This window comes from Ochotona curzoniae, unplaced genomic scaffold, assembly GCF_017591425.1.
Source record: "Ochotona curzoniae isolate NIBS_2020 unplaced genomic scaffold, NIBS_Ocur_1.0 scaffold_4701, whole genome shotgun sequence".
NCBI classification, from domain to species: Eukaryota; Metazoa; Chordata; class Mammalia; order Lagomorpha; family Ochotonidae; genus Ochotona; species Ochotona curzoniae.
In genome coordinates this window covers 1,163,411-1,189,167 of record NW_024467122.1, presented here as the reverse complement: position 1 = coordinate 1,189,167, position 25,757 = coordinate 1,163,411, and the positions used below count along the sequence as shown (strand labels likewise).

At 53.7% G+C, this 25,757-nt stretch overlaps 1 protein-coding gene across 1 annotated transcript in view; it reads left to right on the top strand.

Moving 5' to 3' along the window:
• Positions 1 to 25,757, top strand: part of AGBL1 (AGBL carboxypeptidase 1) — a 472,681-nt gene that overhangs the window by 22,450 nt on the left and 424,474 nt on the right. The window contains exon 7 of the mRNA XM_040969772.1: positions 24,879 to 24,916. Coding sequence (XP_040825706.1) covers positions 24,879 to 24,916 — 38 coding nt within the window. The remainder of the gene's footprint in view (positions 1 to 24,878; positions 24,917 to 25,757) is intronic.

Genomic DNA, 25,757 nt, shown 5'->3' with positions numbered 1-25,757 from the left:
GACATCAAAGGTGTTCTTTGGACAGGGTGAAATTAGCTTATAAATCAACAACACCAAGAAAAAACTTCCAGAAGGTTTGGAAATAACGGAGAACTTTTAAAGAAACAAGTCTAAGGAAATCTCAAAAAGAAATTAGGTAATATTTTAAAGTGAATCATAACTATAGGCAACATTTTAAAATTTCTGGAAATGTCCAGTGCTCGGCGTATATGAACACAACCATGCTCACACACCAGCGAAGAAGGCAGAAAAATCCGGTTAGTGACCTCAGCTGCGTCCACCTTCAGACCCAGAAAAAGAAGACGGAGAAGACCCTGCATATTTAACAAGAGCGTGAAAGCAAAAAGAAAAAAATGAACAGTATGATGAGAATGAGCAAAATACTTCAACAGCTTTGCCACTGAGAAAAGAGAGGTGGCCGCTGTGCCTGGAAGATGGGTTTGCTGTCCTAACTCACTGAGAAAACATAAAATGTACGATGTGGCCCCCCGTTGACCACTTACAGTGGCTACAGCTAGGACAACTGACCTCGGCGAAGAGGAACTGGAGTCTCATGCACTGATGGTGAGAAGGTTAACATGATTTAACGCTTTGGAAAACAGTAGGTGGTTTCTGAAGAAGGGCTCATGTTCCTGCCGGGACATCCATCGTCCCTCCTCTGGGTGTTTCTACAAGGCGAAGCAGTGTCCTTTCGCAGACTGTGGTCCCTATTGCCCCTGGTGGATTTATTCCTAGCAGCCCGAACTGTCCATCAGCTAGAGAGGGGGATCGCTGTCATGTTTCCATACGATGGGATGTTGCTTAGCAACAAGAATGAATGATGATGCTTGCCCCCACATGGACAGATCTGGAGATCATGGTGTGAATCAAATCAGTGTGTGTGTTAAACTTCAGATATGTGGGTTTTGGAGAGGGCAGGTGGAGGCAGGGCAAAGGCAGAGGATAGGGGCTGCACAGAAGCTTCCAGCACTCGGGCGTGTGTGAGGGATCATGGCTGAGCTCATTGTCTTCCTGTGGTCACACAGATATGTGCAAGACAGCAGAGGCTAGTGCGTTGTGCATGTCACATGTGTGATTCATTGGGCACAATCGTTTCTTAACTCTTGGTTAAAGTGGAGAAGACATTTTTGTAAAGAATATGCACAGTATGACTTTTGAAGAAGGGCATCAATAACTCCACTTGTTATAGAGTGATGGGACTACAAATGACCAACTTTAGGGCCTGGCACCATTGATGGCTTAGTGGCCAAATCCTCACCTTGCAATCACTGGGATCACATATGGACGCTGATTCATGTCCTGGCTGCTCTACTTCCCATCCAGCTCCCTGCTGGCGGCTTGGGAAAGCAGTGGAGGACGGCCCAAAGCCTTGGGACCCTGTGCCCATGTGGGAGACCTGGAGGAAGCTCTGGCTTCTGGCTTCAGATAGGCTTAGCTCCAATCATTGTGACCAATTGGAGAGTGAACCAGTGGATGGAAGATCTTTCTGTCTCTCTCTCTCTGTATATCTGATCTTCCTTTTCAATAATAATAAATCTTTTAAAAAATCATCAACTTTAATTTTTCTATTATAATTAGGCATTACTCTTATAATTCTGAAAAATAAAACTAAATGAATATAACGGTAGAACCACTTGGTCCCAAGTGTACTGAATGCTCTAGTGTATTAGTCAGCTTCTGTTGTTATACTCAGATGCCCCAAGCAGACTCCTTATGAAGAGGAAATATTTACCTGGCCATAGTTTAGCAGGTGCATGCTTTGGCTCTGCCAAGGGGTCCGTGAGGGAGAGCAGAGACCTAGGGAGAAGGGACCAAGCAACGATCCAGGAGGCACAGGGGAGACTGGGCTGAGTTCAGGCCTTTCTCGACACCTCCAGCTTGCCTCCAGGGACCCTAGGGCCTCCCACCAGGCCCTGCCTCCTGAACACTGTAGCTGGACCCAGTTCTCTCTATTGGTAGCATTTACTACGAGGCACAAGATTAGTGACCACAGCACATTCAAGCAGCAGCTCAGGCATACTGGGTGAAGAAGCCAGGCTGGTTGGGCTTGCCCTTCTGTGGGTTGACGTCCAGCGATGGGTCACTCTTTCCCCAGCTGTTTTTGCTGGTGGACTCCAGATGCTGTGGTGCATGCTGTGGCAGGATACGTCCACCTGAAAAGCCCTCAGGCTCCAGCCATGGGCACCCTTCCCTGAACACCACCCCTGGGGGAAGCGCCCACTGGCTTCATGGGAGGCCACGCCTGCTCGTGGGCAGGGACACAAGCCACGCTCCAACCACAGCATCTGTTAGTGTGTACAGCAGGTGCCTGGGGAAGTAAAGGAAGCTGTTCTGGGCAGAAGATGAACGGGAACAGGAAGCAGCCTGGGGTCTGTGGGATGAGTGACGAGGGGGTCCCACCAGAAGGGGGTCCCACCAGAAGGCCGAGTCAGGAGACGAGAGAAGGCCCGTGAGCCATCTACCTTCTCTGTCTCTGCTATCCTCCTCGCTCCACTTCCCTCTGTCCCGCCCATCACTGCCCTGCCCTTATCTTTTCATCTTAGTGGGATTTTTTTTTCATTCTAGGAAAATACCTTGTGTTTAGTGTCAACTTGAACAGTTCAAATTTCTGGTACATTTGCTCCACTGCTCACAGCTTTTAGCTAAGCTTCAGACTCATAACTGTGTTTTTCATATGTTTTTCAATTTTTTATAGTCTTACCTTTTTAAATTAAGATTTATTTGTTTTTATTTGAAAGGCAGATTTATAGAGTGAGAAGGACAGACAAAGGTAAATAGAGAGAGAGAGAGAGATCTGCTGGTTTATTCCCCAAATGGCTGTAGCAGCTGGAGCTGGACCAATCTGAAGTAGAATGCTCATCTCCCATGTTGCTGCAGGACCCCAAACACCTGGACCATCTTTGCTGAATCCCAGGCACATTAGCAGGCAGCTGGGTTGGACGTAGAGCAGGTGGGACTAGAACCAGCTCCTCCTGGGGTGTTAGTACTGCAGGCAGAGACCTAGCCTTCCACACCATGAGGCTGGCCTGAGAGGATAATGGTTTTTAATTTGAGATGCAGAGGGGGGGTTTCTGTTTCACTCTCCAGATGCCCCTAGCAGCTGAGCTGTAGTTGGGAGCTGGGACCTCAGCACAGGTGGCCCATGGGGACAGCGAGAGCCCACCACGGCAGGCATCACCTGTTGCCTCCCAGGGTGTGCTTTAGCATGAGGCTGGAGTCAGGTGCTTTCCAACAACAGCATCCCAGACTCAGAGCCCAGCATCGTGCCCTTGTCCTTAGGGCTGGGGCCTTGTCCCCATCACAGTCCCAAAGATACTAAGTTTCCAACCACAGATGTGACTACTGCTTAGCACATATGGGATTTTTGTGTCAAAATGCATGCAAATATGCAGAAATGGCTTGTCCAAAATTAAAATGCTTTAAAAGTAAATACATAAAAAAGCTGCATGTGAGAATATTCTGAAGAATGCAAATCAGGTACCCCTGGGATTCTGGGAATTGATTACTGAGCTTCTTTGGTGCTGAGTGTAGCTTGCAAGGCTGTTTCTGCCTTACACAAGCAGATCCATCCTGCCAGGGCTAGTTTCAATCAATAGTCCTGTTCGATCTTGCTGGAGTTCGGCCTCGGTGTTGCACTGCAGGACCTCAGGGTCAGATGAAAGGAACAGACTGGGCCGGGTGGAGACTTGTGTCTGATACCGACCGACCTGCCCGGCCAGGCGCATGCGCCGATGTGGCTGTCCTGTTCCAGTGACCCCGACTTGATGTGCCCCATTGGGTGGGTGTGATCAGTGGACAAGCTTGTGGATACTGACACGCAGGTGTACAAAGGAGTGGTGGTCAGACTCAGGCCGTCTGGAAGGTTCTGTGAGTGCTCTCTTGGGCTCTCACTCTGCTGGGGTACAGGTTTCCCAGGTGATAGCTGGGGCCACCCTCCCCTCCCTCTCCGGAAAACAGCTCAGTGTTTTTCCTTGTGAATCCCCCCATGCTACTGACATTTCACGATTTTAATATTTCCACAGGTTGCTTTTAAAGGGTAAAACAATTTTAGATTCCGACACATAGCAATAAATATCTTTTAAAAAATATATATGCATTTAAATATTTATTTGAAAGGCAGAAAAAGAGAGAAGGAAGGAGAAAAGATAGTTTTTACCAATTAGTTCATTCCTTAAATGGCCACAATAGCCAGACTGAGCCAGTGCAAAAACAGGAGCCAGGTGCTCTGTCGGGGTCTCCCATGTGTTTGGCACAGCGAGTGCAGTGGCGGGAAGCTGGACTGGAATGGGGCGGGTAGAACTGGAACCTGCTGTCTGATACAGGGTGCTGGTGTTGGGCGCAGGCCCCTGAAGCTCTAGAGACTTCCTGAATGCTCTACGCTAAAGGGAAGACAGTGGGGGCACCCTACCCTGCACCCCCAGTCAATAGAGTCATGGTTTCCTGTAGTTTACACCAATCTGGGAACATGGGTCAACCCAGGGCTCCAGGCCTCCACACGGCGCGTGCAGGTGTGCCCCAGCCTTTTTCACAGCATCTACACACAGCCAGATTGAAGGTCAGGACAGGCGCTTGAGGCACCTGCCAGGGCAGGAGCGAAGTAGGATGCAGCTCCAAGCCTCCATTTCCTTGAGGTTGAAGTATTTGTGCCTGCCCCTCACTTCCCTCTCCCACCCTCAACCATCATGGTCACATATCACTAAGTCCCATTTCAGGTGGCGAGCTCGGGGCCAGCTGAATCTCCCAGAGTGCTGGCCAGAGTTCATGTCCAACCCCTTAACCAGACGCTGCCATGTAGTCACATGATACAGCCGCAGAATTAAAACATGAAAATGGTGGCGGGGAGCAGAAAGCAAGCAGTGGCCTCCACACGTGATCCTGGTCCCTGAGACCTAGGGCGCTGGAGCAGCCCCCTGGGTCCCAGAGGCGGAGAGAGCTGGAGCGCTCCCTAGGCCCCCCAAACCAAGAGACCCGGAGTGCGTCCCCCCAAACAGAGAGCTAGAGTGGGTCCCTCACACCGAGAGAGCCAGAGCGCTCCCTGGGTCCCCCGAACTGAGCGTGGCTCCCCAGGCCCCCCAAACCAAGAGAACCAGATCAGTTCCCTGGGTTCCTGGAACCCAGAGAGCCGCAGTGGCTCCCCAGAACCAGCCCGCAGCTGGAGCATGCTCACACCACTCTGTCATCTGGAAGCAGTGGGCACTACAGCTCCCGATTAGCTGGCTGCAGCTGGCTTGGCTAAGAATAAAGATGCCTGTGTTACACTGGCATCTCATTCCAAGGATGCTATGTCTGAGAAATGCAAAGAAACGGGCTTAAAAATCTCAGTTCACTGTTTTTTTTTTCATTCTATTGTCTGCAGAATCCAAATATTTTCTTACATTTTGTTGGTGATTGGAACAGGTGCTCACTCCAAGTATGGGGGTAGGGAGTGAGAGAGAAACACCCAGCCTCTGGTTCATGCGCCAGTGCCCACAGCAGTCAAGGCTGGCCTAGGCCAAACTAGGATCCCGGAAACCTTGTCCTGGGTTCCACGAGGTTGGCAGGGGCCCCCAAGTACGTGAGCCACCACCAGCTGTGCTCAAGCTGTGTGTTAGCAGGATGTTGGAGTAGAAGCAGAGGTGCTGGGACTTGAACCAGCCCTTAGATGTGTGTGGCCCAGGAGCTGGCTTAAGCCGCTGCACCCCACGCCTCTCTCCTCCACACGCTATGCCCTGCATGCACCGCTCAGCCCAGTCCATGTGCTGTGTGCTCTGAGGACCAATAGCGTATGATTGACACCCAAGCTGTGTCATCAAGCTATGCACTGCTGTGTGGAGACAGCCAAACCACCCTGCCAACCCCGCTGCCCAGGCAAAAATGAGTGGCCAGCCACGTGCACGCATGTAAGTATGCACCCTTTCTTCACTGAGGCCAACACCGCAGCAGCGAGAAGGAAGGGTGCGGACATGTCCTGTGTGGGCAAAAGCTGACGTCTTAAGACGACTGTTTCTAAACAGAAGATCCGGTTTTCTTTTTCTTAATGCATTTGAGCCTCGACTTCTGCCTCTGTGTTGGGCACGAGTATGCCTGTCTGATGAGGTTGAGGTTTCCAGGCCCAGGGATGGCACTCGCGCCGCAGGGAAGAAGCCGTGCACAAGCACTCCTCAACGGGAGCACAGCATGCCTTGCTGGTGCCGGTGTTCACAGGCGTGCTGGGCCAGCCAGGGACTGCCACGTGCAGCCAGCCCTGAGCTCTGACCCGTGGATGTGCTGTGCTGGATCCTTGCCTGTCGGGGCTTTCCACTGCTTCATCTCCCTGCAGCCTCGATCATATGACTGCAGGGACGTGGAGCCCATGAGCCAGAAGCTTCCAGGTGTATCTGATGGGACAGGGCTGGCTGGCCTGGACAGGAGTCAGGGCCTGCCTCTCCACTCTTCCTCCCTTCCCCTCCATGGCGTGGGAGGGTGACTGCTGCAGGAGAGCGAGGGAGTGAAAGGACAGATGGGGAAGGTTACTAATGGCTGGATTGGAAGACCACCGAAGGAATGGGAGCGGGGCCTGGGGGCTGCAGTCTGATGCTGAGCTCCCGCCTCTCAGATGTGGGAGGAATCACTCACTGCCTTTGGAGAGTCCGTTACAAGTTTTCCCTTTCATTTGTAGTGAGTTCCACTCTGCACTGACAGTTTCTTTGGATGGTTCCTTGGTGTGTTCAGATGAGTTTGAGCGGCACACATGTACTTACAGACACACGTGCGCTTGCCCCATCATTGTGTCCCTCCTGGCCGCAGGTCTCCGGCGGCTTGCCTCTGCCGCCGGCCCTGATGACCTCTGTGGCGGTGTGCCCAGCACCGACAGGTGTGCTAACACACCCAGAGGCCTAGCTCCCAGGATGAGGAGGCGTGAGCTACAGGTGTTCACACCGTCAGAGGTCTATGCTGCATGGCGTGCCCCTGGGCGCTCCTGCAACATGCTAACTCTGTGTCCCAAACCATTCCTTTCATCTCGGACTTTTCTTTCTTGGGGTGGGAATTTAGACCCAGCTGCTGCAAGTGGGGTGGGGATGTCCACTGCTGGGCCCATCTGGGTGCCATCAAGTATTCTCGGTTAGACCATCCTATCCCCAATGAGGGTGTGTGGCCAGATTCCAAATGAGTTTTAAAAGAAAGCATGATCAGCCCCCTCTGCCGAGAGGGCACTCTCCGTGGTTTTTGTGCTGAAAACTTGCATCCTGGAGCCCCCTCGTGGGATGCACCATACTTTACTTTCTGGAGAGTTCTGGGCTTGGGGAAAATCATGGGTTCCCACAGAAACCCACAGAGCAGGCATGCAGAGCCACGTGGCTCTTGGTGTCGGGTGGACATGGTGTAGAGTGCCGAGTGGACCCATGGGTGGTGACCGTGAACTCCGGCTGCTGCTAGCCACCTGGCTTGTGGACTCAGTGACATGACATTGATTCTGTGTGCGCCCTGACTGGGGACATTGGCAGTCTATCTCTGTGAGTGTAATTTCAGACACAGTGAGTATTATGTTTGGATTTTCTAAGGGTTCAAAGATAGCTTCTGGGCTGTAGCAGTTGAGTGGCAGGCGGAAGGCATATACTACTGAGAAAGCTGGCGAGTCCTTCCAGCCAGGCCTTCTGCACAGATGCCGCTGAGGGTGTAGGGCTGGGCTGCTGCAGGAGACGAACCTACATGTCTGTGGCAGTAGCTTCAAGTTTCCTCATTCTCAGAAGACGCCAGCTCACCTGGAAGGCACAGTTGCTGTACTAGCCTGCGCACAGTGCATGCGTCGCCTTGCTCCTCTCAACTTCCTGCAATGCTGCGTGAAGAGCACTCACGCTGGAGGACATGGCTGAGCGCACGCCTTGGAAGCTGGCTTGCTGGTCACTCCCTCAGCAGCCCTGAAGCTGGCGGCTCCTGGTAACCATGGCGCTTTCCTCTGCACCCAGGGGCGGCTGTGCGAGCTCTCAGGTTTGGAAAGACGGAGCTGCCGCCCACCCTCTTGATTTCCAAGGAAATTTTAATGAAACCACAGATGAAAAAAGAGTCAAAAAGTTGTTGATAATCTTGTCAAATGCAAACCAGGCTTTACTCACCTACCTGCCTATCTGGGGCAGACAGACCTGCTGCAAAGTCTGATAAGCTCTTCAGCCTGTGAACGCAACACCAAGGAAAGAGAGGTCTTGTCGACTGCAGGTCCGCTCACCTCACCCACAGCTCAACATTTTTGATTTTACAAAAATGGAAGGAGATAGCTTAGAAATGTGCCCATGTGGAAAATATCCCTGTCCCGGGTCCTCGCTGGCTGAGTGCTGGGGCTGTATTAGTTTTCAAGGTTGCCTTCCTCCGCTTTGCTCTTGGGAGCTGGCTACCCTAACAGCCTGCTGGCTCGATGGGTTTGTTCATCTGCAGGCATGATGGCCACGACTTCCCCTAGAGGGAGAGTAGGCATTTTCTTCCAGCCTACAGGTGGTGCACAAAGAGACAGCCCTGCACTGACCTGCTGGTGGACGAGGGGAGGAGACTCTTCTCTGACGTGAAGGCATGTTCCAGAGAGGACGGGAGGGGAAGAGGATGCAAGGCAGCATGGCACATCGAGGAGACAGCTGTCTGGTCACTCCGGGTCCTGGGAAAGGCTACCTCAGCAGGGCCTGACCAGGCTGGGGTTGGGACAAACACTCACACGGCAGAGGAGGTTTGCTTGGGACAGAGGACTGTGCCTCCATTGAAACGGACCATCAATTTAAATGAGGTTTTCTGAATTTACCCAGAGCTGTGACTTTTGGAGCAAGGAGACCTGACTTCACAGGCTCAGGTGATTTGTGCTCTTTGAGACATCTCCCTACGGGCAGATTTAACCGTGGGATGTTTGGAAGTCATGGTCATTTCTGTGTACAGATGGATGGAGGGACAACTAACTGGTCTATTACAACAAGCTAACTAATCAGCCTAGCATTACAAGTCAACTAATTAGTTCACCTTAGTAATTCAACTATCCCATCCCCCCAACAAGCCCACAGACACAAACTGGGTGGACATTTTGGGAAGAAAATGAATTGCTCCCGTTGCAAACCAAAGCAATGCAGAGGGCCTGGGCTCGATGATGTGGAGAGGACCCACCACACTCCTAGCCTGGACGGCTGGTGGGAACCGGCACCCCGAGGCCTCATGAACACAGACCTGCAGGACTCGGTGCTTGTCCGGCCTAGGCGCGGAAGGAGTGCAGGGGCTCCCCAAGGCTGTGCACTGTGGAGAATTAGATGCAGACCCGAGTGCTGCTGTGCTGAGATGGAGAGGACTCCCCAGTGCTCTTCTAAAAGTGGCATGCAGGTGCCGGGGCTTTGCCGGTTCTGCTTATTTCTGCTCTTCTTTCCAAGCCATGTGTGAGGCACCCTGAAGATGCACTTGGTACAGTGGAATACACAGAGAGCATAACTAGTCACTACTTTCAGACACTGTAGGTTTAAACATCAGCGTTTCCATACCAGAGAGTAAATGAGGAGCAATGCTTGGTCTCAAACAGCTCAGTGTTCTGGATATGAAAGGCAGACTTACAGAGAGGAGAGACAGAGAGAGAGGTCTTCCATCAGTTGGTTTAGTCCCCAAATGGCCACAGCAGCCCAAGGAGCCTCTCCCGGATCTCCCACGTGGGTGCAGGTCCCGAGGCTTTGGGCCATCCTCCACTGCTTTCCCTGCCACAACCAGGGAGTTGGGTTAGAAGCAGAGCAGCCAGGACATCAGTTGGTGCCTATATGGGATGCTGGTGCCACAGGTGGGGGGTTACCCTACTGGACCACTGACTGGTCCTCGGTTATATTTCTGTATATTTCAGATGGCTGTGTCTAGGGCTTGATTTCTAAGAGACTGACAGTTCTGTCTGTGAAAATACCACATCCAGCTCCAGCCATTCTCACTCATGTCCCCTCTTCCTGTGTCTGCTTCCATGCGGCGACTTCTTTGTGAAAGCAGGGAAAGCCTAGACTACCCATACCTCCCACTACACGCTCGGGGGGAGCTAGCCAGGTATCAACTAAGAGAATGGATGAAGCACAAAGAAAGGGCTGTACTAGTTAGTGCAGGCTGTGGGGAGCACGCCCTCGAAGAGGTACAAACAAGCAGGTGCACAAAGGGCCAGAGGAAGATCTGAGATGGAGAAAAAACTACCCAAGACACGAGTGAACATTTCCTATTTCATCAATTCAGTGACTCAGCAGCTCAGAGATCAGACGCGCAGGCCACAGAATGAGCTGAAAACGAAGAAGAAAAAGAAGTAAGAGCTGAGCTTCTGCTTCTGAGTGCCACGCACAGACCCAGGGCAGAGCCGACGCAGCAGGGAAGCTGCGTCCCGCTGCTGGGAACAGGCTTGCAAGGATCCCTGTGTCTGCAGAGAGACACCTGAGAGATTAAGGCGGCCAGAGTGACAGCTGCGGATAAGAAGCCTGCAGATCATGTTTTTATCTAAGAATAATTGGTCTCGGGAAGTCGCAAGTGACAGAAACACAGTTGCTGTGAATGACCCACAGCCCTGCTCAGGTGGCCTTGGAAGAGCAGCGGAGCCACAGTCTGCCCTGCCTCCTCCTGCTGTGTGAGGCCACCGTGGGTGATGGCAACAACCTGGGGCAAGCTGCTGTACTCCCGCACCTGTCTGCTCTGTGGGAAGGAGCTTCCCAGGGACTTTGCTTCCTCAGCCTGAGTGCAGGCAGGGGGCACACAGAGGCCCGGCTTGGGGAACGGAGTCCACACTGCAGAGAGAAGCAGCAGTGTTGCAACCTAGTGAAGCAAGTCCTGAGATGCTCTCTGGAGCTGGCTCAAGAGATGTTTTAGGGGTCTGCTTTCTGGAGAGCAGAATTAACCAGGAGAGCGCTGTGGCTATGCTGCTGAATTTTATCTTCACCAAGAACTGTGCGAGCATATTTCCAGCACTGAAAGCTGCAAGCAGCTCTTGGTAAACACAGAGCAAAGGAGAGGGGCAGAATCATTTCCCAGCTTCCCCTGTCAGCATCGTGTCCCACACTCCAACAAAACCAAAAGCACGAGTGCAAGTTACAAAGGAGAGAGGTTCCCAGCTGTAAAAGTACAGCGGGACACATTGTCTGGAGTTAATTCTGTGTACTCAAAGTTCAAGATAGCGAGCAGGAGACAGGCGACAAAGCACTGTATCAGAGAGTGAAAGTAAGTGAAACAAAGAAGTCTGGATCGATCACGAGGCTGGAGGAAAAAAGATGCAAAAGAAGGAAATAAAAACAGAACCAAGAGAGCAGCAGCCCACATTCAGTGCGGGGTGGGCCAGGTGCTCACAGCAGCCCACATTCAGTCCGGGGTGGGCGAGATGCGCACAGGAGCCCACACGCTGTCGGGGGTGGGCGAGGCGGGCACAGCAGCCCACATTCAGTCCAGGGGTGGGCCAGGTGCTCACAGGAGCCCACATTCAGTCCAGGGGTGGGCCCGGTGCTCACAGGAGCCCACATTCAGTGCGGGGTGGGCCAGGTGCTCACAGGAGCCCACATTCAGTCCAGGGGTGGGCGAGATGCGCACAGGAGCCCACACGCTGTCCGGAGTGGGTGAGGCGGGCACAGCAGCCCACACAGCTGTCCGGGGTGGGCCAGGTGCTCATAGGAGCCCACATTCAGTCCAGGGGTGGGCGAGGCGGGCACAGGAGCCCACATTCAGTCCAGGGGTGGGCCGGGTGCTCACAGCAGTCCACATTCAGTCTAGGGGTGGGCGAGGCACGCACAGGAGCCCACACGCTGTCCAGGGTGGTTGAGGCAGGCACAGCAGCCCACACAGCTGTCTGGGGTGGGCCAGGTACTCACAGGAGCCCACATGTTGTCCAGGGTGGATGAGGCAGGCACAGGAGCTCACATGCTATCCGGGGTGGATGAGGTGCACACAGGACTGGCACAGAGCTGCATTTAAACACCACCCATATGACATTCACTGGAGACACTCTGAAAACCAGAAACTGGAAATAAACAGGCAGATGAAGGGAAGCCTAAGAAAACCCAGTGGCCACGTGCGCACAGTAACATGAAGTGACCCCAATACCAGACACAACGGAAAGCACTGAAAGGGACAAAGGGCCAGCTCGTGTGGAGAATAAGAGCATTCCAGGTGCTGTGGTCAGATGTGCAGGCCTCCATCAAACGCAGTCAGAGGAGCCAGATGCATTTGCAGGGTACAATTTGCAAGGTTAAACACTAAAACTGTATATGGAATTTTCTACTAGAAACCAAAAAAGCCAGAAATCACCCATTCTTCTCCCAAAGGCCATGACAGATATGTCCCAGTACTATTCGCTGACTGGCTCTTTCTGGTGATGGGGGCAGTGGTCCAGAGCCACCCATGCATCCTACGTGGCTCTGCCTGTCCAGGTGGGTGGCAGTGCAGTGGCTCCCCACTCACATGGAGCACTGCCAACAGCACTCCCTCCATGGTGTCCTGGGTGTGGGCTGCTCCTGGAGCCATGTTCCGAAGGTGCCTTGAAGCCTTCTGACTTTGGAATCTATTGTAGCCATATCTGGCCATAACACAGGAGTCATTTACATGAAGCAATGGCATGATTTGGACAGAACAGAGCCTCTCTGGAGTGCAAAGCGAGCAGGGGCCCTGTCCCCTGCCCCCGGTCCGGTGTGGCAGAGGCTCACCTCCTTTGGGGTCCCACATGACAGGTGCCCACTTCTCTCCCAGTCCCACATGGCTGGGCTCTGTCTCTGCTGGTCCCGCATGGCTGGGTCTGCTGACAGGTGACGAGGAAGGCTGGCTGATTTGCTGTGGCATCCTGATATGGGCACACAGTGTACACAAGAGTGCCCTTCGCTGTGCCAGCTCCAAAGCTGGGTCAGTTTGAGTGTCTCTTTCTCATAAGGTTTGGATGCTTGTATCTCAACTTGGTGTATGTTCAGTGTTGTTCAGTTCATCAAGTTTGGGATTCCTGCACAAAAATGATGCTTAGGAAACGACAAAATCGTGTGTGAATGGTAGGATCTTCCAGGTCCTGGTATCCCACATTCAGATGAAGTGAAATATGGCCGTTTCAGTTCCCATCCAGCTCCCTGGCTGTGGCCTGGGAGAGCAGCAGAGGATGCCCCACGTGTGTGGGTTCCTGCACCTGCGTGGGGGATTTGGAGGAAGCTCCTGGCTTCAGATTAGTCCAGCTCCAGTTGTTGAGGCCATTTGGAAAATGAACTAGTAAGTGGAACATCTCTCTCCTTCTCTCTTTATGAATTTACTTTTCCAATAAAAAGAATTAAGTCTTTAAAAATAGAGTGGAATTTGGCTCCAGATCTGTCGGGAAACTCAGCGTCTGCTGATGTGTCCACAGGACATGTCTTGCTGACCCTGGGCAAGCAGTGGATGGTGGTGGTGATGGTTACAGAACAGCTGGGCCTGGAAGTGACCATGGGTTCCAGGACTCTGTGTCCAGGCACTTCCTCCTCCAAGGAGTCTGTGTCAGGTTTTCTTCTATTCAGGCTTTCTCCAGTACCGACCTCTCTGTGTTTGTCTCGGCCTGCACTGGGCTGTCTTTCCACAAGTATTTGCAGTTGCAGGTGATAATGAGTCTCACTAAACAGAAAATAAAGGTAGCCTGTGATCCACTAAATTCAGGGTGCTCAATTCAGGTGCAACGGGGCACGTGGTACACCCCAAGATGGTTTGGCTTCTTTAACCCAGTCATATGTGTTGTACATTTCTAAGGGAGTAACTCAGGTCTCTGAAAGGGCCCACGCTACTTATCGCCTTGCTGTCAAGGTTCTGGTTCTGGTTCTGGTTCTCACACGCGACTGTGGGTCTAGCCCATTCTCCTGCAGTGGACCTGCAGCTCCCAGCCCGGGCCTGTGACTGTGGGTCTAACCCATTCTCCTGAAGTGGACCTGCAGCTCCTAGCCCGGGCCTGTGACCGTGGGTCTAGCCCCACTCTCCTGCAGTGGACCTGCAGCTGTCCAGCCCAGGCCTGTGATTGTGGGTCTAGCCTGTTCTCCTGCCACTCTCCTGCAGTGGACCTGCAGCTGCCTAGCCCGGGCCTGTGAATGACTGGCATTTCTCATGACGCATGTACTGAGGACCTTGCTGAGGTCTGCTGGCTATGGAAGTACGGCTTGCTTCAAGCTCCCTAGTGACCAGGCAGGGAAGCAGCGGAGAGCTGAGAAGGAGACGGTGTGGCCCTGCCCTCCCCGCACCCCCACCTGGGGCTGACTCCATCTGATAGCACTGAGTCTCCCCAGTTGATGGCTGATCCATTTCCCAAAGACTGTAATGGCCAGAGCTGGGCAAGTCCAAAGCTCCCTCGGGATATCCCATGTGGGTGCCTGGGCCATCTTCTACTACTTTCCCATCACGTTATCAGGGAGCTGGATCAGAAGTGGGGCAGTTGGGATACAAACTGGCACCCGAAGTATGTATTATTTTTATGTGACCATCACATTTTTTTAATAAATAAAAGAGTAATAAAGCTTAATGCTAACCATTTCTGAGAGCTTAGATCCTTAATGATAACTTGGACAGCTCTATCTTAAATTATTTCAGAAGTAAGCTGCTTTCCAATGCTTGATGCAAAATGTTTATGCTGGGTTAGCATGGAGAACCAAGTAGTGATCCTATACGAATTATGATTCTGTGCCTGAATGTGGGGACACATTCAGGACGGTCTTGACCTGGGTTGCACACAGGCTTGAGAAGAAAGAACAGAGCTCTCCTGTCATGCCATGAAGTTCCCATGTGGGTGCATGTCATGGTTGCCCTACTCAGTCCCCAGGTTCCTTGCAGAGTCCACTCCCTCTGTGGCTGCCCTGGCTCTAGGCCTTGAGTGTCAACAGCAGCACCCATAGGTGGAGCAGGGACCATTCCTGGAGCTTTCTGCCCCACAACTCCCCACCAGGCTGTCTCTTATGTGCTTTGGGCCAGAATTGAGAACTCCAATTGTCTCTAAATCTGTCAACAGCTAGGAGACTGGGTAGCTCTCCCCTTTGAGTACCTGGGCACCGTGAGATGGATGAACCCAGGTCCAAGGTCCTGCTTGGAAGGAGTTGCATGGAAATCAGTGCTGGCCAGGCTGCTAGCACTGTCCACCGAAACGTTGTGACCCTCTGACATGCCGTGTCCCTTCCCTGCTCCCTGCTGTTCTGTGGGGCCCCAGGTGGAATAGAGGGACGTTTTCCTGCAAACAGAAAGAATGACAATTCCTGTGTGTTTCTCTATGTGGTGATGTGCTTTTAGGAAACAGCTAAGGTAAAAATGAGGCTGTGATAGCTCAGTCCTAATCCCTGGGTGGTGGGTGTTCTACAGAAGCAGAGAGGAGCCAGCGATGGGCCCAGCAGGCACCGGGGCCACCTGCAGCACCAGCATTTCATGCGGGCATTGTCCCACTTACGACCCAGCTCCCTGATACTGCATCCGGAAGGCAGCAGCAGATGGCCCACATACTTAGGCCATGTCATCCTGGGAGACCTGACTGAAGCTCCTGGACCCTGCTGTCAGCCTGGCCCGTGCCCGGCTGTTCATCTGGGGAGCGATCAGTGCATGCAAGAGTTTTCTTTCTCTCTGTAACTCTGCCTTTCATATAAGTAAATTAATTTCAAAAAGCCAGAACGGAGAAGATGTATGGCACACACTGAGGACAGGCTGCGGAGGGCAGACAGCGCAAATCAGGAAGAGAATCCCCCCGAGAAAGCATCCTGCCAGGCCTCAGAGGCGCCAGAGCTTCCAGCTGCTGAAGCCAGCTGGTGAGCTGAGCGAGTGAATATTTTGTTTTTTTTTGCGGCTGGGAAGTGGGGTGTCACTGTTACAAACACCTACAACTTGGGGAGCCCCTTTAGTGCTGGGTGTGGCATAGAGTCTGTGGGTGCCCAGGGTGCTGCAATGGGCGCGTTGGTCCCTCGTCCGTGAGGCTGGTGAGCACTCGAGGGGCAATGCCAGCAGGAGAGGAAGCCTTAGTCTTCCTAGAGGATTCACATGATGTTGGGCAGGCAGTGATGGGTGCTGGGGCCTCAGACGGAAATGAGTACGGCCCTGGGAAGGTGGTCTTTGTTACAAAGCAGAAAGGATTCGGCTGGTGGCTTTCTTGCCTTTCTAGAAGGTTGAACCTGCAAGAGACAAAACTGGATAACTAGCTGAGGAGATTTCTGAGAGAAGTGCTGGAGGTGGGGCTTGCTTTGAGTAAGATGTGAGAGGGGAACATGATGGAGAAGTCATGAACCAAGGAGGAGTCGCTACTCGGAAAGTCGGGAGATCCTCCAAGCCAGGAGGCACGTACTGGAGCAGAGACCCAGGCATGGCTGGAAAGTTCTCTGAGAAAGAGATTCTGAGTTTGTATGAGCCGAGCCAGGGCCAGGCTGAATGGGAGGGAACACACGGCCGAGGGTGGCAGGTTCCTTGATTCTGTAGAACGTTGGCTGTTCCTCAGGGAAGAATGACCCTAAAGGTGACTGAGAGGTTGTCATGGGTCCCGCCACAGGCACGGGCTCAGAGCTCAAGCACCTCCACTTGGTCCTAGAGGCTGAGCCTTCCTCTCTGTGTGCAATACTTTATTGTGGTCATCGTTGCAAGCATCCATGTTACAAAGACACTAAAATTACACAGAAGTTTCTAGAAAAAACATGAAGTACTTCTCTTCTGCGCACAATACATTTCTCTAGCCTTTTAATACTTACCACCTCTACATATGTGTGTTTGTACTGCAGACACACACTTCTCAAGCTCTTTCAATTTTTCTCATTGATATTTAGCTTTCTGTCATGTAAGCATTTCCACTGGTCAGACACAGCCCTGCCTTCACCCTTTGTGTAGGGGCACCATGCAGGCATATCCAAGTCCCCTTGGTGTCTGCGTGGGGGGCTGGAGATGTGGTACATGGCATTCTCACGCTTATGGGACTCGGATGACTTGCAGGGGTTCATTGTCAGCACAAGTGTCTCTGGATCCCCCCATCTGAGCGACAGGTTCTTGGTGGCTGTCTGCTGTCCTGGAAGAAGACTCAACTGCTTGAGGCTCTCACGACCTTGACTGGCAGGATGGAAGCAGGTGGCAGTTCTCCAGAACATGGCCAGGCGGAGCCCTGAGGTGCCCGCACCCAGCCTGTGCTCTTCTGCAGGGGCCAGCACCCCATGTCCTCTCCTCTATGACCCTGCGCTGTTGGGGACATTGTGACATCACTCAACAACCAGCTTCCTCCATGTGGAATGACTGGGATAAACACCACTAATGACTTTGCAGAGAGGAGACTGGCAGCGTTAGAGACGCTAGCCTCCCTGGACAAGATTTAAAAATCTCCCCAGTGTTTACAAGGAAAATGACTTCATGCAACTTCTGTGATTTGAACCTCATTTTGTTTACCAGAAAACGCTGAACAACTATGCAATACTCACCCTGGAAACGCCGTTGAGTCTTTAAGCCATCTAATCTTAACAATGGGGTTGTTAAAATAAACACGGGTGATTCCCACAGGCCTGGGAGTCCACAGCCCTCCTGCCTGCAGGAGCCGGCCACTGCCCTGCTTGGCACACGCTGGGCTGCTTTGCCCCGAGAGCTGCTCAGAAAGCCCAGTTCCTGTACATGAGCTGTCGCGTTCCAGTTCTGTTCCCTCACTTGGGGGACTGAAGGTCCAAATGCAGTGTTCTGGAAGACCTTAAAAATTAAGACAATTTCATTTTGCATTTCTTCATTGTGTAAAAAGATTCATTTTGGGCTTGGGTTTTATTTCCAGTGATAACCCATACACACAGAGAGAAGAAAAAGAATGAGTGCCATTAAGTTGATGGATCAGAGACTTAAAAAGTTTTAAATGAATTCCTCTCCCGAACCCAGAAAGTTATAAGAAAAAAGAAGGCCTTTCCCAAGCCCACTTAATCATCAGTAGCTCATTTCTGTCGCCCGGGCTGTCTTCTGGCTACGGGTGACTCAGAGAATGTCACGGACCTCAGACAGTGGAGGCTGAGCTAGCCCTCATGCGTCTCATTTAAGGGCACTTATTTCACATCACGTTTAAGGCCTGTTACACCATTTTTCTAGAACAATAGCCGCTATGTTTTGCATTTGGTCCCCTAATGGTACTGCCTCAAAGAATCATGGACTCTTTAAACTGTAAAAAAAGGAAAAAAAAAGTCTCCTTCACACCCACCTAAGCACTTCCACTCATTGCAAGGGCCAGGCCCAGAGTGACCGAGCAATGAGTATGACTGTCCCAGCAGTCATCTGTTCATTAGAGTAAATGCTTCTGACGTAATGTGCTGGATAGAAATGTATCTATTGCCACCATATTGCCAGCCACCATGCTTCTAGTGATTTAGAGGGGGACTTGGGCAGTGTGACCCTGCAGCTCCTGGGGATCTGAAAAAATCCCAGGAGCCAGGATGGGGACCTCCACGCAGATCGTCAGGGTAGTCCCCGGTTTCTTCCCTTCCACACCACCACTCACCTGTTGGCAGAGGAAGGAGGTTCCTGGGCTCTGGTGCCTGGCAGGGCTGTCTGGTGGACAGAGGTCACTGGCCTATGGCCCTGCAAGCTTGGCTTGGGCTGGAGTCAGAGCGGCTCTCAGATGTACAAAGCTGTCCTGCCTGGATAGGCTTCTGCTCACAGAGATGGCACCAGCACACAGCACTGTGTCTCAGCTGCTGGACCGGCCCCTTCCTACCTGGCATACCGCCTGTGCTGTCCTCACGGAGACAGCTTGACCCTGAGAGCTTGCTCAGTAAAGAAACCTGGAGGCTGGAGAGTGCAGAGGAGGGGCAATGGCCAGGGGCAGAGTCCCAGGGCCCAGGATGTCACTGAGGGAATCCAGGGCGTCCCGTGCACTGCCCCCAGTGGTCTGTGCACCGAGATGCCTGTCCCATGTCTGGCCACCAAGGGAATCCAGGACGTCCCGTGCACTGCCCCCAGTGGTCTGTGCAAAGCCCCTGGAACTGACTCCATCATGTGAGCCACTTCAGAGCAAGCAGGGCGCAAGGCGGTTGGATACCTCTCTTTTCCAATTCACACAAGTCCTAGTAGATCTAGGTACTTGTGGGGGAGGCACTGGCAGGAAGGAAGGCCAGAAGTGGATCCATTCATGAAACCGGTTGAGAAGGTTCAGCCTAGATTGAACTGCCCCGGCACAAGGGTCACTGTCACATGACCCTGACTCTTTTTTATTTCAAAGTTGATTCTTGTAAGACAGCTAAGGTGTGGTAGAGAAAGTGCCATATTTGGAATCAGAAGACTGTGAAAGCTCAGTCACCTCCCCCCTTGGGTGTCTTTGGAGAAATGGAGTTGGCTTTGGGTCTGTTGTGAGAACTGAAACAGATCAGTGAGATGCTGATGCTGATGCAGGCTCTGCCCATCAGGCAAGCAGACAGCGGGTTCCCCTGGCAACCGGCACACCCTCCAAACCGGGTTGACCTGCCCACTCTGCTGGCGGGGACCCGTTACAGCCCCTAAGGCTGTGAGGATGCAATGTTCTGATTACCCAGGAGGGTTGGCCCACCAAATTGGAAACCTGGCCCCATGACTGCACACTCGTGCTGGTCGTGGGAAGTGTCTGGGGACTGCGGAGTGCTGGGGGGGGGGTGTGTGTCAGGAGGACGTGCTGCCAGGAGGAGCTTGCGACTGCAGGAGGGACGGCAACCAGGGCACAAATGTTGGCACAACAATCCCCACAAAGTCACCAAGCGTGCGGGAGGGCCAGGAGCGGGGATGCGTACCTGGGCGTGAGTGTTGAGGCAGGCATCCCAGCCGGCACCTGCTGCTTCACTGCATGGCGGGGGGCGGGGGACTCGGATTTGAGGGTCTGAGAGCAGGACAAATTTAAAGTGTTCTACTTGCCCTTCAAAGACAGTTCCAACCACTCCCCTCCGCAGGCCCGTGACTCAGAGCTCTGTCTCGCTGTTTCTGACACTGGCAGCCTTCCTTCAGAAGACCCCATGGCCTGCTGGGGCAGGTGGGTGTGGGGTAGGGTTCCACCCACAGCCCCTTGGAGCGTCTCTGTCCTTGAGCCTGGTGGGCTGGCCTCTCACAGCTATTTCTGGACTGCACTTCCTCTGCCTGTTTGTCTGGCAATGAGCTGCTCCTGCGTGTCATCCCCCCCAGAGCTGCTGCAGCGTCTGGCCGGCGGAGGGGCTTCTCGGAGGAAGCTCGCTTCTGTGTCCGCCCTGAAGTCAGTGCCGCTGGTGGGGGAGGGGACGCGAGGGCACTGCATTTATGTTCTTAGTTTACTTTGCACAAGAAGCTCCTTGTGCATTCATTCCTCTATCGCTCTGCGGCGGCTTCCTGAGAGCATCTCATCATGCGGTGTAGACCACTCATTATGCTCCTGGACAAGGACTGTGGGCTGAGACTCATGTGGACGGGGAGTCTGGGATAACAGCCGGAGCCCTGCTGGGGCTGGGAACAGCAGCTGGACTCTGCCTGTGGCTCTGGAAGCTTCCAGGAGGGCTCTAAGCTGAGAAGCCCATGCAGTAGATCCCCTAGGCTCCTGTCAGCTCCCGGGGGGTTGGCACAGCCTAGCACCCCCTCACCTGCTCAGCACATGCCAGCGCCCTTCACTCTGCCCGCCAGCTCCTTCCCTGACCAACCCATACCTCCCAGAGTGGCGTGTTTCTTAGGATCATGAACCTACCCACGCCAGGCACCTCCACTGGAAGTCTGCAGTTGGGTTCACCCTGAGGGGAGTGTTCTGCGGCCACCTCTGCCGGGCCGTAGGAGCAGTTTCTCTGGCCTGAGACCCCCCTCTCCCCCGGCGGCTGCCACTCTTCCTGCTGCCCTGCAGCCTGCCCAGCTCTGCCCTACCTGAGTGTCCTGGCTGCAAATGCATTTGCTTGCAGCCTTTCGGAGTGCCTGCTTTCTCTTAACCCTGGGCACTGGAGCCTGCTCATTTCCTTTTGCTGCTAGATTAACCTTTGTGGCTCACCCGGGCAGCAGTTTGCCCAGGCTTTGTCTGGGCAATCCTAGTGTCTTGTTTTGTGACAAACCCTCACACTGTCTCCCCAGGTGGCTGTTCCCTCCTTGTGTTTCTTCGCCTTGACCGAGAACTCCTGTGCCCCCATCCCCACCTTTACTGTGGTTCTCATGGTTGTGCCTGGGGGCCCTGCTGCTGTGTAGGGATCTCCTTGTCCAGGATACCTCCCAAGTGCTCCTTGGCTGTCTGTGTCTTCTGGCTGAGCTGTCGGATGGTCTTGCTGGGTGGGTGGCAGTGCCTGCAGGCTGTCTCTGATGACATCAGGATAGAGCTTTGGAAAAGGTGGGGGAGGAGGGCGCTTTGTCCAGAGGGAAATGGACACGTCCCACGCTGGGCACAGGACGCAGCCCAGCCTGTCCCACACATTTGTGGTTTTGCTTCCTTCTCATCAGGCACAAGCACAGCAGTCAGCCCAGTCAGGCTGGGCTGGCATAGGTGGCAGCATCCACCAGCAGGAGCTGGAACAGGGCACAGACTAGGCCAGACTGTACAATAAGACTGTGGATGCTAAGGTGAGGCAAGTCAGGCCAGCCTGAGCCCAGTAGGGGCCAGGTAGAGTCTCAGAGATGGGGAATCTGGCAGGGCGTGGGTCATGGGGCCCACCTCTGTTGTGAAATGTGGGTTCCTGAGCCCAAGGGACAGGGGAACCAGTGGGGTGTGGGTCAATGGCCAGATCCTGGGGCCTGCCTTCTAGGTGGGTGCTGGTTTTGTGAACCCCCAGGGATGGGGATTTGGCAGGGCTTGGTTCTCCTGGCCTGGGGCCCTGGGGCCCTCCTACCAGGTGGATGTCAGGTTGGTGAGCCCCGGGGGTAAGGGATCAGGTGATGCTTGGGGCACCTAGTCCAGGTATTAGGACTTGCCTGCAAGAACATTCCCTACTCAAGGAAAAAGGTAGGGCAGTGGACATGGACCCTGTTGTAAAAGGAGAACATGGCAGCACATTTGGTGCTGTCGCAGAACAAAACCAATTGGATAACTACCCTAAACAACGATAACAGCCAAAAAGCTTGGCTCTGTGTCCCAGGCCCGTGTGAGCGGAGCCTACTGGTCAGAGCTCTAGGGCCTTCCCGTCTGTCCTCACCCTCTGCACCACCACTCTCTCTGGCCTCTGTCACCTGAGGGTGTCCCCTCATTGGCCACACGCTTCCTCCTGGCATCTGAGAGGCTCCTCCTTCTCCAGCTTTTGCGGGGATGTGCCGACTTGAGGAGGCCCACGGGGGCCCACTTTTCTGGCCACCCCGCTCTCACTCTTTCTTTTCATCACGCATTTGTGACTCATGCCCTCTCACAGCTCCTGTTGTCCGCTGACTACTCCTCTACTCTGAGCCTTAGAAGCTTTTTGAGCCCAAGGGTCTCTCAGCTTACTCTAGCACGTAGTTGGTGCCGAAAGATATTTGTTGAATGAATGAGTAACATATAGAAAGCTCAGAGGCCAGCACCTAGCTTTAGAAAAGGCTCCGTAAATATTTGATGGTGTTCTCTGTTCAAACACTGTTGCATGATGGGGGCAGAACAGCATAAAACAAAATGTGTTTCCTATTTCTGGACCTCATGACTTGAAGAAGGAGGCAGCCACGAGCAAAACAGCTCCACATGCTGGGCGAGTAGCTGCAAGCTGGGCTGTGCAGCTAGGAAGGCCTGGTGCACCTGCCCAGGGCTGGGACCAGGATGGGCAGCAGGAGGGGAGAGCTGTGGGGAAAGCAGCATGAGAGGGCCCAGAGGATCTGAGGCTGCACCTGCCACAGGCACGGGAACAGAAGACAGCATTAGTGATGTGCAAGGGATCAGGGGCCCAGAGATGGGGCCAGGTTGGCGTGAGACAAGGTCTCAGCTGGAACTGCCCCCTGTGCTGGGCACCTGGTCCAGGCTTCAGCTTTGGGCCTTCAGCTGGGGGGCTTGAGAAGATGGTCTTGATGGGCTGTAACTGCCGAGGGGGCTCAGGGTGCAAACAGGTGCATTAGTTACGGGCTATGGCAGAATTGGGGTGAGAGACAGCTGGGTGAACTGAATTCTAATTTGCTCTAAATAACAGCATTTTCCAACAGGGGACAGTGGCTCTAGAAATTCATTTCTCACTGAAGAGTTAGACTGTTCCACGCTTGGGCCTTGGCGATGGAGAGGCGTGGACAACCAGAGCCTCTCTGGAAGTTATCAAGGGGCTGTCGGTGCGAGTGCTGAGGCCCTGCTGGTCAGGACTGAAGGGTGCATGCCCAGGCCTGGGGGTGGTGTGGCTTTGCTCTGCAAGGGGAAGATGGAGGAGAATGCTGGGATCCTGGACTTAGAGTGGCTGTGTCTCACGCTGTCCCTCACTGCCTGCTGAGCTGAGGGCCCAGGGGAGGGCCTGTTTATCTCTGCGAACTCTAAACAGGACTTACAGCGCCACGCCTTGTAGGGCTCAAATGTGACCAACAGCGATGTATTGTTAGTGCAGCACTTGGGGTCCAAGGCAGCGCTCTAATTCTGGTGGTGATGACCAGAGACCCTGGTAATGCTAAAAGTTTCCTACATCCTGAAGAAAGATTCTGTTGACAACTAGCCCTCTGCTGGTTTACTGCCCAAGTGGCCACAACAGCCAGAGCTGGGTCAGATTCAAGCCAGGAGCCATCTGGGTCTCCTACGTGGATGACAAAGATCCTCAACTCGTCTTCTTTAGCCTCCCAGCCCGGGCACTGGCAGAAAGTTGGATCAGAAGTGGAGTAGCCAGGGCTTGTGCTGGCACTCTACTGTGGGATGCGCACGGCACAGACAGTGGCCTAGCCCACTGCGCCACAGCACCTGCCCCATGCTCACTAACATGCCGACGGCTTCAGCTCAGCTCTCGGAGAGGAGCGAGGGGGTGGCTGCCAAGTCTGGGCTCCTGCCCAGCACGGGACTGGGGCAGGGGGCGACAGCTGTGATGGACATGATGGGGTGTGGCCCTGGTGGCCTTTCGTAGCTGTGGCCTCGGGGAGAGCTGGATGGAGAAGGACATGCAGGATTCCCGCTGGAGAGCTCAGCCCTTGTGGGGTGCTGGGGGGTGGACGTAGACCTGGAGCACCGAGTGCCCCTCTTAGCTGTAGCTGAGGGACCCCCAGAACCCAGGGCTCCCGATTAGGCCCTGAAGGGATGGTAAGGCACCCCCCAAAGGCAGCAGTTCTGGGGCTCCTGTTAGGCATCTACCACATTCGGGCCTGTGATTGCTTGGAGCAGCAGCCCTTGTGTGTAATATTTACATTTTAGTAGCATAAACGCCTGCTCTGGTGTGCAAGGAGCAGCCTCGGTCTTCAGGGTTCTTCCTTTCCTTGTTGCTACCCTGAGGCGCTGAGGGCAGCTGTGTGTGCTGACCTGCGGTGCCGATGCCACAGGCGGTGGCTTAACTTGCTGCCCGCTAGGCTAGCCCCTTGGACACTGCAGCTTTGTTTTTGTATGTTTTTTGATAATGTGTGGTAATGTCAACACAAAGAGAACAGATTTGATCCATGAATACAATTTTAAGAATATAGCGATGCTCCCTCCGCCACTTCCCTGCCTTCCTCACCCTTCCTTTCCTCTCCCCTGCGCAGGTGGAGGCATTCCTCCAGGGTTTAAGCAGTGCACCGGGAGGTCAGGAGCTCACACAACCTTTACCCAGCCAAGGGACGCAGCCTCTGTGAGGATGGTCCCAGGCTGGCAAGTGCATTGAGAACTCTGCCTATGGCTTTCACCAGCCCTCCAACCCTCACCCACCCTGGGGCCCCCAGGCTCTTCAGGCACACAGTGAGAGGCTGACCACAGCTCTGGCCAGTGCAGGCAGCAGGGGCTGGGGGCTGAAGTGGGTCCTTTTGAGGGCCGTGTGCAAGATGGACCCTGTGGCCTGGTCTCTGCACTCGTGCCAGCACACGGTCAGCGGTGTGCTTCCTGGTTGGCAGGGGCCTGCAAGGTGGCTCCTGGAGCACGGGGATAGGGTGTGTGAGTGACGGGAGGCCCCGTGCACTGACTCTGCCCTTTCCTCTCTCCCCAGGGCAGCCACGGAAGTCCTGGCTATGCTGCTGCGATCCAGTAAGCACCTGCACGGAGGGTTGGTTCCTTCTTTTGCCCTGAGTCGGTCACAGGGCCCATTGCCAACCTCTGTGTACCAGAACACGCTCCGGGTGTTCGGGGTGAGGTGGAGACTGCTGTGGGCACTCCTGGCACAGGGCTGCAGAAGGAGTGGGCGTTGGGGTGTGTGTCCTGTGTGCCGTAGTGCTGCCCAGCTAACCCAGGTGGGGAGTCGGGCATGGATCTTCCACTGTGGCCAGGGGCCACACCAGCTCCTTCCGCCAGGGCCAGTCGGCTCAAGCTTGTTGCGGTCAGCTTCGGGTTCTCATGGGATAAATAGCCAGCGTGTGTGGGAGCGAGGTCCCTGGCTGAGTGGACGCAGCTGGAGGCTCTGCAGGTGCAGTGTTGGACGACCTGGATAGGGAGGGGCTGGTGATAAAGTTAGATAAAGAAGTTGTATTGGACAGGAGTGCTTGGTCGCTGGAGCCATCGCAACAGAATGGCCAGGCTTCTGAATGATTCAAGAACTTTCTTTCGCCTGAAGCCCTGGCCTAATTAGGTTGCGAATCAGTTTCAAGTGTGCCATGTAATAGAAGCCGGGATGCACTTGGGAGCAAAGGAACCCTGGCCTAATATTTTTATTTTTTGAGGAAAAACATTTCTTCATTTGTTTTAATTCAGCGCCTTGGAAACCGGCTGTTTCAATTGTTATTGCTGCTTCCCTCCGGGGAGCCCCAGGCCTGTGGGTAATAGGTGAGCTTTAATGAAACCTCCCAATAAATAAATAAAATCAGCAACATCCCCCTGCCAGCCATACATCTCTGTCAGCCACAAGCACGCGCAGGGAGCGGTCCACGGTGCT